Source organism: Rhododendron vialii, chromosome 8a (assembly GCF_030253575.1).
Source record: "Rhododendron vialii isolate Sample 1 chromosome 8a, ASM3025357v1".
Taxonomy (NCBI): Eukaryota; Viridiplantae; Streptophyta; class Magnoliopsida; order Ericales; family Ericaceae; genus Rhododendron; species Rhododendron vialii.
The window spans coordinates 33,746,500-33,762,927 of NC_080564.1; the positions used below are offsets into that span (position 1 = coordinate 33,746,500).

Below are 16,428 nucleotides of genomic sequence, written 5' to 3' on the forward strand. Positions count from 1 at the left end.
GAATTAGTTTACCCACCTCGTGCTGCATCACATGCAATTTGTAGTCTCTTTTCCCAACTCAAGATATTTGGATTTTTCTCTGTACAAGATAGAAATTGCCATCGAAGTTAAACTGGAAAATGTCGAAAGTAAAGCATACGATAATCTAGATTGGCATAATACCTATTTTAGTGAAGAAAAATTAGCCACATTACAATATCTTTTAAAGCTTTTTTCACCATCAATCTCCTTAGAAGTTCCTAGGAAGGACAGAGACAACGTATGTACCGTGTCCGACATGCCCATATATGTTTATGCATACAACATTTTTCTATGTTGTTCTAGTTGAACACAGCAGGGACACGTGAGGCTAATTTTAAAACGTTAGGGTAGGTTAAACCTGCCATCCATGAACACTTACTGACTTTTTTTTCTTGATGTCAATGTTATTTTTGTTTGTTGCTCCACTTGATATGACTAATATTTTTAACATGAATTTATAAAACCAAAACCATATATTTGTCATATTCAACGTGTACCCAATGTATGAGTCCTAGTTTTCAAACAAATATATTGTTTTTGTCCTTGTCTCGTGTCTTATCTGTACCCTTGCTTCTTAGGTGGTTACTTTAAATTATGGTCATGAAATCAAGATGAACACATAAATTTAAAACAATTCATACCTGATAAACGGTCTTTTATGGTTCCATTAGCCATGTATTCGTATATTAACCCCATGTGTTCGCCTTCATTGCAGTATCCCATTATAGCAACCAAGTTTCCGTGATGGACTTTTGTCAACAACCTAGCCTGCATTTTCCAATGCACATCACCTTATTGCAAAATACAACAATTGCTGTAGTGTGACTGTGTGACACCAGCATCGATATGAAACTAGAATCATTGAAACGGGTAATCGACACTTGCCTCTGTTTGAAATTGCATACGCCCAACATGAGTTGTCGGTAGGGAAAACATCTTCACTGCAACGTCTTTAGTATCAGCAGTCAAATGCCCAGCGTAAACTGATCCAGAAGCTCCATTTCCAAGTAGTTTTTCGAAGTTGTTAGTGATGGTCATAAGCTCAGAATACGTAAACTGTCTTCTCTTCTCCTCCACCATTTCATATTCAGGGTTGGACTTTACAATGTGTGCTGATAAGCAAGATCAGAAAAAATTTCACGTATAAGCATACACTATACCAAAATAATTTCAATGGAATTTGCCATTTAACTCAAATCATCCACAGATAAGTACCTTCTTGTTTCCTTCTTTTCAAACACCACCAGATGGCAAGAATCACGGCCATGATGACTAGACACGAAGCAATAGATGCAATCGCAGGTACAACAAAATTTTTCTTCCTAGTACACGAGTCTGCATGGCATTTGGATGATTTTTCTGCCTGGAAAAGATGTAGATTCCCTTCCATTCTATTTGGAGACAATCGGAATAATATCAGATGGCTTCATTATATTTAACTTATTCCCAATAATCTAGGACATATCATCAGATAAGAAACGGAATGCAAGGGAAGTGGAAGATTACTAAATTTTTTTTTCATTGCAGCTCATCTATGGATAAATCTATTTCTTCTGCATTTCTAGATTTTATATACATACATAATTGACTTTACACCATCTTTAGTAACTTAAGCGTTTAGATGAATGTGTTAGCCACCAATCACCATACTTTTTGAAATATGGTTTTCATTTGGATCCATTTTAAAAACTAAAAAACTGAACTGACCTCAGTGTAAGGGATCCACTTTTTGATTTTTCAATGAGGGCCGGTGGAATTGAACCTGTGAAATTATTCCGTGACAAGTTTCTGCAAAAGGCACGTCGATTCCAGATAGCTTGTACCTTGTCAGTAACCAATAAATTTGCATTGGTATTGAAAGAAAAAAAATTGTTCTATAGACTCACAAAGTCTTCAAGGAAGGAAGTTCAATAAGAAAATCGGGCACTGGTCCATTTAAATTGTTGTTTGACAAATCTCTGTAGCATTAATAAACAATCATCAGTTACTTAAGGGGATACAAAATAAACTCTACAAAACGTAAACCACATTTAACAAAGCAGCAAGTTCCATATGGTAATATTTCTCTACCATATAGTTATACTTACAAGGACTCTAAGGATGTGAGATTGGAGAAGGAAAAATCCATGTTGCCAGATAATGAGCTCGACGAGAGGTTCCTAATTTATAAGTTGGCAAGAGTCAAGAAAAATAGACAGTAAAATAGCCAACAGTTTTTCCAATGCAGACACTCACAGTGAAATGATTCTAGCGGAGTTTCCATCATAGTTGCATTGAAGGTTATCCCATGAGTAATTCATTGGGACACATGGATCTCCTTGCCAGTTCCTCTCCACCCTGTATGCCGATTTGATATTCCTGATAGCCTCAACTACCATAGCCAGAAGTAAAGGGAAGTCATCCTTAACCGTCTTGAAACAACTATGGCAAGAACTAGTTCAAATAGTAATCTTTATGATGGCAACAACAATAGAGAAACAGAAACAAAGACACAAAAACACAAGGATTTACGAGGTTCCAATTTTGCCGGGCAAAGATCATCATAGAAATCCCACATGTCCCGAATCTATCATAAAAAGATTCGGCTCCCTTCCGTACCCCGTCTTTCCTTGCTCCTCTAAATTCTACTTTATGTGCCCACATGTCCTAAGCTCTCATCAGAAGGTTAAGCTCCCAAGGTATCTTCTTCCCTTGCTCCTCCAAACTTTACCCATCAAGGGCCCACGTTGATCATTCGAACACTACAATTTATACAACCCGCAAAGAATATTTGGAAACAAATGATCTTGATCGGCCATCAATACACACCTGAATATTTGTGTTTTACTTTATGCTATGCTGCACCGACACGGATACGGACACCGAAACCGACACCAGGACACGGAAATTCTAAAACAATGGAGACACGGACACGGCGGGGGACACGCAACGTGTATATTTATTTATTTATTTATATATAAAAATAATTAATTAATTATAGTTTAACACCCAAAAATTTTAAAAAAATTATAATTTGGCCCCAAATTTTTTTTAAAAAATTACAGTTCGACCCCCAATTTTTTCAAAAATTACAGTTTGGCCCCTAAAATTTTAAAAAAATTACAGTTTGGCCCATGCTGTGTCCCCATCGGTGTCCCGCCGTGTCCCCCTCAAAATTTAATATTAAAATATGGGACACGCCACGTGGCGTGTCTCGTACGTATCTCCGAGGTGTCCCCGTGTCCCTGTGTCCTGACACTGTGATTCTTCGACGTCTAGAGGTGTCGGTGCTTCATAGACTTTATGCGATATTCAAAAGTAAACTGTTGACACAGCTATCGATGTCCGATTGAGGTAACTTTTTACAGGGATGTACTTCTATACGGGACCTATCATATGAACCTTTCGAATAACTGGAGTGGGCTCACAATGAATCAAGCTGGCCAAACTGGAGGGAGTAAAATTGGACTTGAGCTTGGTCCCTTTACTTTGCTCCTCCAAACACTGCTTTCTGAGACCACATGTTCCTAAGCTCTCATCATAAGCGTTACACTCCTCTCCATGCCTCATCTTTCCTTGCTCCTCCAAACTTCACTTTTTGAGCTCATCAAGGACCCACATCTATGATTCAAATTGCTCTGTGCCTCATAGAGAAGAACATATCTGAAAATAATGATATTGATCGGTCATCCATAAACACATGAATAACTCGTGTTTGCTTCATGCAATACCATAAAGCAAAATACGAGTTGTTCATGTGCTCATCCTTCTTCGATCAAGCTAATTTCTTGCATAAATGTTCTTCAATGGAAGGTCTATGAGTGTTTGGATTATTGATATGGGCATGCGATATGGCTTACAAAGTAAAATTTGGAGGAACAAAGGAAGATGAGGTATGGAGGAAACTGTTGGGTGGGTCCCTCACTTGGTAACACGTGGACCTATTTTATTGGGTCAAGAAAGTTGTGGAGTTATCTTGTTATTAGACAGTAGCAAAAGGGATGAACTTGTGATTTATCACAAAAGAGACTCACAGTTCCTTTCCTGCTGCTGCTGGAGAGACTTCGAGAGTTTTTGAAAAAGGGGCAAGGATTTTGGTCCAAGTTCAAGCCAAGATCGGATGTTCGTCTCTATTTCGATTTGTTTATGCAATATATAGAGAACGGAGAGACTTTTCAGAAAAGGGGCAAGGGTTTTTGTCCAAGTTCGAGCCAAGATCGGGTGTTCGTCTCTACTCCGATTTTGATGGAATTTTAGCACCTGCTTCACTCTGACAAGCTCTATGCGTTTATTGGAGCGGATTGGCAAGTTTCTCTCGGGATCTTCGAGTTTGAAAAATCCACTTGGTGAGACCTAAACTTGTAACTTTTGTTGATATATTGTTGAAATCCCTCTTAATGTGATATTTGTGCCATGGCCATTATCGTTTTGCTTGCTAGGGAAGAACTCTTGCAACCCTATTATCGCGTGAATGTACCTTTAATTTAGGGGAAAATGGGAGCTTGGTCCCCTTGTGCAGAGCCAAAATCAATCCCACCGATTTGATACCATTTGCAAGAGCATCTTCAATTCTTACTCAATTTATTACTCATACCCCAATTTATTACTCATTCCCAAAATTGGAGTAAAAAACTTAAAACTCATCTCCAATATCATTACTCATTTGCCTACCCATTCTGAGTTCTATCCATTTCTTCGTCTAAACTTGGAAAGACTCAAACCCATACCTATTTTTTTCAAACCCTTTGTTCACTCTTATTAATTACAAATGTATCACTCATTAATTACAAGCGTGTCATTCAATAATAGATTTGGGTAAAAATATGAGTTTAGCATTCGGAGATGTCTTATCCAAATTAAGCTTTTGACTCAAATCTCTACCCAAAATTAGATTAAAAATGAGTAAGGTTTGGAGATGCTCTTGACCCGTCTTGCTTAAAGTCTACCTAGCTAAGAAGTTCAGAATTAAGTTGAAAAGACAGATAAATAGATACTCACATTCACTTTGGTGAGTTGGAGTCGGAGATCGTAACTCAAGGACCTCGTAAAATTCAACGGCGTTGAGAATCGGGGGAAGAGTGGACTCGTCGGTAGCACGGATAGAGAAATTCAGTTGCAAATCTGCGCTCATGGAATACGTGCTAAAGATGGTGACCGGTCGCATGTAGTTAGTAACAACACCCGGGGACCAGGACGCATCGTTGATGTAGATGTCGAATTCTCTTCGGACCGTGTCAATCTCTGCAAAATGCATGTACACGTACAGCTGCTGTCTCGGATAATCTAATTTAACCCAAAAGTCCAACGAGTTACGTCCATTGACGGGTTTGATGGCGGTGGCCATGACCGGGTACGGAGGTTTGTAGTCGTTGGCGCTCAAGGCGTCGGTATTATAAGATGAACGGAACGCTTCCCATGCAGATGAAGTAAACCCCTCGAGGGTATCTGGAATCCAAATCCTATCGTAGACATCATCATAATACCTGAAAATTTGTAAAGACACAAATTAAAATGCCTGCCCTTTTTATGGAGCGCTCCTACTCAATGAAGTAAATCTGAACCATATGATGTGGAGTAACTTTTACCTCAAAAATAAAAATGCTTCTGGGAAAAAAATTTACAGCATTCAAAAGATGTCAGTGACTACTTTATGCTTCTCCTACCAAAGCTTTTATATCAAAATTTGTTCACTGTTTAGTTATTCGTGTTTTTTCACCGTTAGTACTTTTTATATCATATTTTTATTTATTTATTTTGCTTTTTAGATGTATATAGCTTATCTAGCCATCAAGCCAAGAAGTAATTTCACTTACCTCCCCTAAGGTTTTTGACAATTACAAACACCTCATCTCAAATTTCTAAAATTGCACTTATCTCCCCTCTGCTTTAGTTGTCGGCTGCAGTTTTTACCCTCCGTCAGTTGACCATCACTAAGTATGACAGGAAATTGCTGACATCATTAATTAAAACTATAATATTACCCATTTTACCCTTGAGTCATCAATTTTATTTAAGCCATTTCAAAATATAATTTAATATTGTATAAAATTACTCTTATCTTCAAACTAAACTTAAACTTAACTTAAAATAACATTTTTGCTCTAAAAAGTGGTTATTTCTCAAAATACTTGTGTAAAAGTGTCAAAATTTTACTTTTCCTCATTTCTCTCGTCTAGACGAATCAATAACCAAAAAAAATTTGACGCAAAACTAAAAAATGGAAAAAAAAATTCAAATAAGGACAATTTTCAGATTTAAGCAAAGTTCAAGTTAAGTCCAAGAGAACGCAGCCTAAACCAAGACAACATAAATATTTTATTAAATATGAGGGGAGGTATCTATTATTATTAGAAACCCTAGGGGAGGTCAACGAAGGGGTAAAAAAGTAAATTCACTTTTCACGTTAAAGTCTGTTAGCTCCTAACTCTGACAGGGGAGGTAAGTGCAATTTTAAAAATTTGAGAGGAAGTATCTGTAATTGTCAGAAACTTCATGGGAGGTAAGTGAATTTATCCTAAAAATTAACTAGAATTGAAAAAATACATAAACTTATAGAACTTTTTTTTTTTTTTATCTCACAATTGACAAACAACTAAGGTGATCTGCAAGTCTTGGGTGTCCTAATTCTATGATTCTACAAGAACTGAGTCGTTTTCTTGTCTATTCTTCAAAACTGACAACTTGCGAAATATTGGAAAAGTGCGTTACCTGACTGCCTCATCTGTAGTTGAGCCGACGTCGATCCGATTGAAGAGTTTCAATGATCCAGAATTCGTTTGGTATATGGAATTATTCAATTGCCTTAGTTCAAGTCCTGATATAAAAGGTGTTCCATGTCCAGTATCCACAAGGCAGACATGGATGTAAGCCGTTGTTGCAGGAACATTGTGTATGATTTCTAAGCGTACGACATGCGATGCATCATCAAACCTTACTGTATGCCACTGATCCCCATCGAGGTAGAGCGCAAATTCTGGTGGCTGATTCTTGGAGTCATAGTTACCATACATAAATAATGCCCTGATCAAGCACTTGTTGCCTGTGTCTTGCGGTAGGGTGTAACAATTCCTGATTCCTTGGGGAAAACTTCTCAAGTTTGAGAGCCTCGGAGAGTTGGACTTAATATACGCTGAAGGGATGTTGTAATTTGTCCCGGCATCTGTGTACGCCGCATCAGAAGTGTAAGATATGGTTGTTCTTTTATCTTTGTAGTCTGAACCCTCAGAAATTCCACAATCAATACTTAAGAAGCCTGCAAAATTTAGTGTTTGAAATTAATCCCTAATTTGTAAAATACTACAAAATAGATCTAGTTGAAAATCAGACGATGTGAAACTCGCTTCGTGTAACGCTCCGTCCCACATCGGAAGTCTACATGGATGATCTTGGGCATATAACAAACCTTGTGGGCTACTACTAGTACCTTGTGCTTAAACTTTTAGGCCATGTGGTGTGACTTGTGGATTAAAATCAAGGTGTTGGGCTAGTGGTCTACTTGGGGCGTTACAGGTGGTATCAGAGTCATTCATGTGCACGACCATGTGGGCCTTTGGAGTTTGGTTGGATTTGGTTGTTGGTTTGATTAGTATCGGTGATTATAGTGCTCAACCCCTCGCGGTTATAAAGTTGAGGAGATTGAAACATCCCGTCCCACATCAGAAGTCTATATAGATGATCTTGTGCATATAACAAATCTTGTGGGGGCTACTACTAGTACCTTGTGCAAATCAACGTATTGGATCAGTGGTCTACTTGGGGCGTTACACTTTCGAGCAGGGGAAAAGAAAAACCATTTTTTTTTTGGGTGAATAAGAAAAACCATTTTACTCGTTACAAAACTTGCCTTTTCAGTCCTAAAATCCCCGTTTTTTTTTTGGCTTGTGTCATTTCCACAGGAGTCCGTTTTGTAAGAAATATTTTTAAGGGCCCACCTAGTTACATGGGTTATTAAGTTTTGCCCACTTCCATTATGAGATAAGTGGCGGCTAAGAAATACTCTTTACTAATCCACTTTCTCAATTATGTTAACTTAGTTTTCACGATGGAGGAAGATTGCCTATGATATCCATTATTCTAGTCACTCAAATCTTGCATAGGTTTTTTTTTTTTTGAAAAGCAAGTTTTGTATAGGTTAAAAGACACCTTTATCTAATGAGTGTGAGGGTTGGTGTTCCATGACTTGAACAACAATGACTAGAGGTTAATTATATTTTTCTTGCTAATTAAACGGATCCTTAATATCCAGACATGGAAAACTAGCTCATTTCTAACGTAGGTGAAGTACTAATATTTGGTGCCTTTAGGGCAGTTTTTGAAAATCAGAAAACACAAAGAAGAAGAAAAGAACTAATATGCAGTTTTAGTTTTTAGAATTAGGCTAAGTTCTGCTAAGGTTTTTTTGGGCCTTTTGAGTCCATAAAAATTCAGTGCAAAACTAACTAATGCAATTTTTTTTTAATAAGAACAAAACTCGATCCCAAAAAGCCCAAAAATCTTAGCTAGCAGAACTTCAGCCTTAATTTTGCAAGGCAGTTCTTGTAGTAAAATAGGTATGGGTGATGAATTCCAAAATTTGTTTCTGTAGAATTCTTTCGGAGAAGTACACTATAGTTTTTTTGCCTAGTTGTTTGTCTATTATTTCATCTTAAAATGTCCTAAATTAATGTTTGTTCTCTTCATAAAAATAACAGTAAAGATACAAGTACAGCAAATGATGCACAACAGTCACACACAGATCGCTTTTGTGCCCGGCTAAATTTTGAAGCAAAGTTGGAAGATTCATAAACGCTCTTCTTGATATTGGATTGAGGTGATTTTTTACAAGGATCCTAAATGAAGTATTTTGAACAAATTGAGTGGTTCCGATCATCTTTGGGGGACCCGAGATGGGCACAAAAGCAATCTATGCGTGGTTGTTGTGCATCATTTGTTGTACCTGTAGTAGCGTTCTAAAAATAAACTATAAACTCATTGGAATCTGCTCAAAGGAGTAAGACTGAAAATGGAAATTGATGGAAAGGAATTTTCTTAATTTGAATTCAAGTGTCAATACTATATTTGTAACGCCCCGATTTTTCAAGGAATTTCGGAAATATTAACCCTAAAATACACTGAATTTTACAAACTATTATGCCCCTATTTATCCTTATACAAAAATTACAATTTCAAAATAATACAAAAATCTATGTACATTTATTTAACAAAAGCAACTCCAGAGCGACTCTAGTTTTGACAAGAATTCCAAGCAACGTTGGCCCAGACTCCGTTTTAGGGGTCCCATCTGTATCAACTGCTCCACTGTGGAATCCTACACACTCTAACAAATTGAACGCCGAAGCAAACGATTTGCCAGGATACAAACGTATCCTGAGTGATAATTCACTAAGTAGAAATCTTAAAACCCAATATCACAATATGCAAATCAACAATATAATAATTCATAATACACGGAAGGTACAAAATAATAACACATCATCTTTTTTTTTACTATCCATCATCTTACATGTAATCTAAGGATTTCCTCCGCGAAATCCTTTCCTCCCACATCCATTAACTACAATCGTCTCATGGGTCCACCATTCCTCTTGCCTATCCTGCACCAGGGTCCTAGGTGAGCTCACCTAAGTTCTGTACCGAGTATGTTCTCACTTAAGACCATAACAGGAGGATCGAGTCATCCCATGATGTATCGTACATTAGGGTCGAACATCCACTACCCCACGCTAACTATAACCGTCTCATGGGACCCATTCCCTTCCCCAAAGAGAAATTTCCCATGACGTATCATACATTAACATCTCATTAACTATAACCGTCTTATGGGACCCATTCTCTTCCTCGAAGAGAAACTTTCCATAACGTATCATACGTTAGCGTCTCACTAACTATAACCGTCTCATGGGACTCATTCTCTTCCTTGAAGAGAAACTTTCCATGACATATCATACGTTAGTGTCACAACACTAGGCCCCGTAGGTAACCCATTTCAACACAAGGCCCCATAGGTTACACTTGCCATCGCCATGGCTCAATTCACAATCCACACAGTACTCACACTTTCAACACTTTACCATTTTCTATTTACTTATCATCGTCTATATGATTCACTACTCGTAACCACCTCAGGAATCTATTTGTCCAATCTACAACCATAACAAAATACCATATGGTTCAATATTTCAACTAAAAGTACTAACATGCTAACAACACATAACCATGCGATAAAATTTATCCTGCCATAGAATTAATCATACGAGTAACAAAATAATATTCAGTCAAACAATTAATTACTACACTTAAAATTAAGTCTATTTCTCTCGTTTAGAAATTTTATAAAATATTTTTACTATTTAAACATTATCTTTAACTCTCATATTATTCATAGATTTTATAAATTAATTTTTTATTGAAAAATACTTATTGCTAAATTTAGTATTTACTAACTATATTAAATATTAATATGAAATTTTTATAACAACAAAATTATGAGAGGCTATTCTAGTCAATATTTATTAGAGTTAAAGATTAACTAATATATAATCTAAAATATTTTTTCTTTACAATCTAAATAAATTTTTACTAGTAACATATTCTTGTTAATATTTCATAAACATTTATCTACCCCAATAATTTATTAAACACGTAAACGTCCACTCAAATACAAATCAACAATGCATCATCAATAGTAATTTCACAATCAAACACTTGTTAAATGATCATAAATTTTCACAGGGTATAACACTAATCATTCCAGAACAACTGGACTCAATTTTAATATAAACAGGACTAAAAATAAATTAACAATTTAATAGCAGGTCATCATCTTCAATAAACTTTAAATCTAAGTAACTCTATTCAAATGCAGATAAAGGTTTCGGATTTCCGAAAAACTATCTCAAACGCGATTCTAAGTCCGAATAAGTATTGTACGGTGTCCGCAGATCGCCGTGGTGGTTTTGAAATCTCGAGGCACATCCGGCGGCACTCCGACAGGGCCCGCAGCGACGGTGTGTCAACGAAACTCACGGTGTGCATACACCTACGGCCACAACTCTCTCTCTCTCTCTCTCTCTCTATTCTAGACTCAACAATAGAATTGGGAGTGAAATAATATACTGGTGTTCAATTTTCGGATTTATGTGGGTATGTATAATGAGAGAGAATAAGGTAGTAAGATGATGAGAGGATAAGTGTAGAAGTGGTGGAATGAGGAAGGAGAGTGAATGATAGGGATACTGATAATGATAAAAGGATAGGAAACAAGTGCCACATTTGGAGGGTTTTCAATTCTAATGTATGTAGACGCATATATGTACAGGGTAAGAATATATCTGGACGCGTGTATGTATAGGATGAGAGAGAGAGAAGCGGAGAGTTAATTTGAATAGAGTTCTACCTAGGGCTTAGATAGGAAAGATAAGAGATGAATATGAATTCCTGATTCCCTGTATATCTAAAATTTAAATACATATCTTATACAATAGTGCAAATAATATCAATTGTACACATAATTTTTAATTATTCAATCTAATTAATTATTGAATTAAAAATTTAACAATATAAATTTGTATTAAAAAAAATTGGGTCGAAAATCCGAATCGTGACAATATTTCTCCTGAATAGGTTAAAACACTAAAGAAACCAACATTAGTGGATGAAGGGAGAGTTCATCTATATAAAAAAAGGGTGCTGCTAAATACAACTGTGAATTTACTACAGGTAGCTAATTCATAAAAGAAAATTTTTGAATTCCTTTTTATGAATTAACTACATGTAGTAAATTCGCAATTGTATTTAGCCGGGCCCTAAAAAAAAGAGGAAGAATGGAGTATTCTCGAAAAAATTGCATGAGATTTCGAACTAGTGTTTAGTAGTAGCTTTGAAAACAAAGCTGTTCATTTCTAAGAGCAAGTTTATCAGTTATTTTGTAAAATTGCTAGTAAACAGTGTATTTTTTTCATTTTACCTACTCACATATCTCTCAACACTACACCAATATAATCTATTTAACCTATTCTCTATTAAAATACTATTACTTTTATTATCCTTTTTCTTTTTTTTGGGGAGAGTGAGAGTCAGAGTGAGAGAGAGAAAAAGTAATAAAGAAATGAAAAGCCTTATGTACAGGACTCCGGTATATTTACTGAACCATTTCAGCAAAGTCAATTTACCTCTTTTTTTAGCTTCTCTACTGTTGCTTGTTTTTAGTGTTTTCCTTATGTAAAATAGCTATAAAACCATTTTACCTGATGTACTTGCTCTAAGGAATAAGAAAGCATTATAAACATCATGAGAGAGAGAGAGAGAGAGAGAGAGAGAGAGAGAGAGAGAGAGAGAGACCTGATTGGGCTTGTACATGAACCAGCAATACGAAAGCCAAACACCCACAAACCATGAATAACGACTTCATTGTTCTGCTTAATTGGCTCATCTTCGGTTCCGGGATTTGTGAATATATAATAGAGATGGATGAAGACTCACTATTCTCGTCAACTTTAATTTTGGTCTTTTTCGTATTGTGTATTTTGTTCGTCTTTTTTGAATTTTTGTTGATTTGCATTATATTTTATGAATTAATCATTCATCTCGACGAGAGGAGTCTAACAAGTTACTCCAAAAATTATGTCCAAAGGGGAAAAAAAGTTCACTAAAGATCGAAACAGTTATTTTTTTCTTTTTGAACAGCAAAAAAATTTCATAAACTGGAAATTGTTACATGACAAGCAAGGAAATAACGTCTTGTTTAGAGGAACAATCAATCCAATCTGAGACCCAATACCTAAATTGGAAAGAATCCAATTGAGAACACTCAATGGGACAAAACCCCACTAAAGGCCGAACAACTGTCTTTTTTGTCCAAAGAGTTGTCTTGTATGAATTTTTTTCAACATCGGATTACATTATTATACTTTTTTGATTCATCGAATATATAATGAACCCTAGAAATTACGACGAAAAACTAAACATAAAATTAAAATTACTGTAAAAAGTTAGTTTTAGACAAAGAAGTTTAGACTAATAGACGCGTTTAACCATATGTCCCGTAAACAAGACGCACGCGGTTATTTACGTAATGTAATTATATGGTAGATTTTCAAAGCTGGATCGATTTGCTTTATGTGATTTTCAAACTTTTTTACCATTCCCACTGAAAGTTCCTCGGCCAAACTGTCGTGTTCACTTTTCTTGTACAGAATATGCAGAAAAATGGTTCTCTAGAAAACTTTACTGAAGTGATCATGTGAAGAAAAATAAAAAGAATTTCTTACATGGGTTCATTTTTTTTTTTTTTTTGATCCGCTACATGTGTTCATTTGATAAATTAAAGAAAGTTGTGGGAAAATTAAAATGCTAATTGTTTATTCAATTAATTCCAGGCATCAAACACATGCATAATCCACCATATGAAAAAATACACGTTACAGTGCAGAAGCACTTAAAAATAATAATAGCAATATTTATAAGTGTATGTGCATTTTTATATCAACCGGATATGCTGCAAGAAAGGGATAATGTGCAATTTCAAGTTGCTAATTAATACTGTATTATAGGTATCTCGATCTGTCTTTTTTTCCTCGGGTTCTGCTTCGAGTTGCCTTTCTATGAGGGTATCCATCCAAGTTTCTGTGAGAAAGTCAATCGAGCTTTCCGGCATCCTCCCATTTCGAGGACTCACAGAAATACTTTGGACAGTATCACAACTTATTCAACATACAACAATATGTTGAACTACTCCAACAAGTCTGAACGTGAGATATCCAGCATCGGCTGTTTGTACAACAGTATGAATTTTCTTAGAGCTTGCTTTTCAATATCCTATCTGGAATATATTGTTGTAGAATTTAAGTTTTGCAATGAACACCCTGACCAAAATTTGTGCAGATGCCACTGCTGAAATTTAATACTCTGTGTGATTTTTTACTTATTTCACGCAATTATACACTGTTTCGGTCAGTTACGAGGGTAGTGGCATAATTATTATTTTTACCACACCCACCCCGTTTTTTGAAACGGACGACTCATGGTGCACAGCACGGTGCTGTGCACTCCTTGCTCACCACCCACCCCGCTTCCTGGCAATTTGGTACCCATCGAGTTGCACAGCATTGCCGTTAAACTTTATTTAATCTATACTTTTTTTTTTTGACAATCATCGATATTTTATACTACTTTCATTCAGAGTAAAAGTCTTTACAAAAAGGCCTCTTCTTTTGTTATGGGTTTTCATTAGGTTCACTCATCTGAGGGCAAATAGGGAACATTGACACCCCACCGACCTCTTTTGTCTTATCAGATTACTTTTTAGAAATCTAGACTAGAGAAAGTGTGTGAGAGAAATGGCCAATCCAAGTAATTGGCCCATATTTTCAAGAATTTCATCTCAATCTAAAAATGCATCATCATGAAAATGTTTATACTTTCCTACGTAGACTTGCAAGTAAATAAAAATGGGTCATACTCAATAAAAATTAAGGGGCAATTTTTGGACCTGCCCGTAATTTATTTACTTTTACATTTTGTAATTTGAATTTTGAGTTATTGATTTTGAATTGTGATCATAATAGATAATGAATATGGTACAGTAGTTGGAAAAAATGTACAGAATAAATTTTGTAACAAAATAGTGTTTGGGAGGATAATGCTCAATATGGTTATGAATTGGCATAAATAATCCAAAATGAGAATGTAAAAGCTCCTCCAAGACTGATTCTCAAATTGCCAATGTGCTTCCGAATATATTTACCCTCATAAAAAAGGGTGAACAATTTTCCCACTCTATTCGTTCTTACCATTTTATGGGCTCCACACTAATCCACTCTAACCATAACCATATTTAACCTTTAAAAAAGGAAGAAAAAATAAGAGAGAAAGTTAGAGACAAAATAGGAGGAAAGTTTAATGCATTAATGCATTTTGTTAATAAAGATAGAAAGCTATATATGTTTTCTCGTCATCTACCTCTTCATCAGTCACAGACCCTTCAGTCCCCCAAAAAAAATTGCAAGAAAGAAGGAGCCCTAGATGTGAGAAATCAAAAATACTTTTGCTTAAGAATCAAAATTACCAACAAGAAAAAAATAAACACGAATGTAGAGAGAGGGGTAATCCAAAAAAAAAAAAAAAAATGTAGAGAGAGGAGAGAGAAAGTAACTGTAGTAGTTGTCGTCAAAACTGCTCTTCCTCCTATTCATGTTATGATTTTGAGGTGGTTATGTATGCACGATCCTGATATCACGAACATTTTAACTAAACCTCTTATAATGACGAAAGCGTAAACACACCGTGATAGGATCAAAAATGGGAATAACGTACTAGAGGAAGAAAAATTCAATTTCTGATGCTAAAATAATGAGAAATGATATTGGTACTAAAATAATGGCACAGTCGCCGCAAAGGAGCATGCGGCCGAGTCTTACGACCTCAACTTGTCGCAGCCGTGTGATGAACGACACAGGGCCGCAGCTTCAAAGAAACGCTCGTGGCATTGTATATGCTGCACCAGAAACGATCATTCTATTACCACACCTAACTACATACCCAATTACACACCTACACTCACAATAGAGATGAAGCCCGCATATACTACACATCCAATGTATGTAAGATCCATCCCTATTGTGAATGTGGATGTGTGTTTAGATATGTAATTTGGTGTGACGTTAGAATTATTGAAAAAGTTAAAGTCAAGTCGTCAGTCATCCTGATTCCTGAACGCGGGACCATCCCACACAGGGCTGCAGTGTTCCTAGCAAGCTGCCAAAAAGTAAAAAGCATAGGGTTTGAGTGTTGGTTTTCTGCCAAAAAGTAAAAAGCATACGGAGCCTTAGTTTGATCAAGCAAGAACATTTTCAACCCACACATCTCTTCTTTTGTTTGTTTTTTTTTTTGTTTATAAAGAAACTACTATCATAAATAGAAGAGATTATATTGTCCTGGGGTATTCAACACCCCTTGCATCATCGAATGCTTGATTACTAATACAACTTGGAATAGAGATAAAAGAGAAAATCCTACGACAAGTTTCTAGCTTCTCGCACCAAGATGTACGTCCGCGCATTTGTTGCCCTCCCTTTGGATACGCTTCAATGGAGGGGACTCTAATTGACGAAGCATTGACCCGCACTTACGGATGAAAAGTGTGAGATAGTGATTGTCATTATCCAAGCCTGGAATTAATTGGACAACCTGGAAAGCATCAACTTCAATTTCCACATTAGTAATTAATATTCCTTGCTAAAAGAAATTTCAAGCCCTCCTTAAAGTGCATACATCTCTGCACATAGGAATTGGAGAAAACCTAATTTGCAGCACAAATCGCCAATCCATTTACCAAAAGAATTGCGAATACTGCCTCCTGCCGCCCGTTGTGGCCTCCGAGTTGTAGCTCGAGCCACTGCCATCTAGTGTTGGGTTTAAAGGTACCATGTG

At 36.2% G+C, this 16,428-nt stretch overlaps 1 protein-coding gene across 3 annotated transcripts in view; it reads right to left on the reverse strand.

Moving 5' to 3' along the window:
- The window catches only part of LOC131299227 (probable LRR receptor-like serine/threonine-protein kinase At1g05700), a 52,731-nt gene that overhangs the window by 1,800 nt on the left and 34,503 nt on the right, over positions 1-16,428 (reverse strand). For 2 of the 3 annotated variants that reach the window (XM_058324858.1, XM_058324854.1), the window contains exons 6-11: positions 1,908-1,979; positions 1,729-1,809; positions 1,237-1,412; positions 907-1,133; positions 663-789; positions 17-79 (exon numbers count right to left, since the gene is read on the reverse strand). In XM_058324858.1, the coding sequence (XP_058180841.1) occupies positions 17-79; positions 663-789; positions 907-1,133; positions 1,237-1,412; positions 1,729-1,809; positions 1,908-1,979 (746 nt within the window). The remainder of the gene's footprint in view (positions 1-16; positions 80-662; positions 790-906; positions 1,134-1,236; positions 1,413-1,728; positions 1,810-1,907; positions 1,980-16,428) is intronic. The other variant, XM_058324856.1, reaches the window with a different exon arrangement.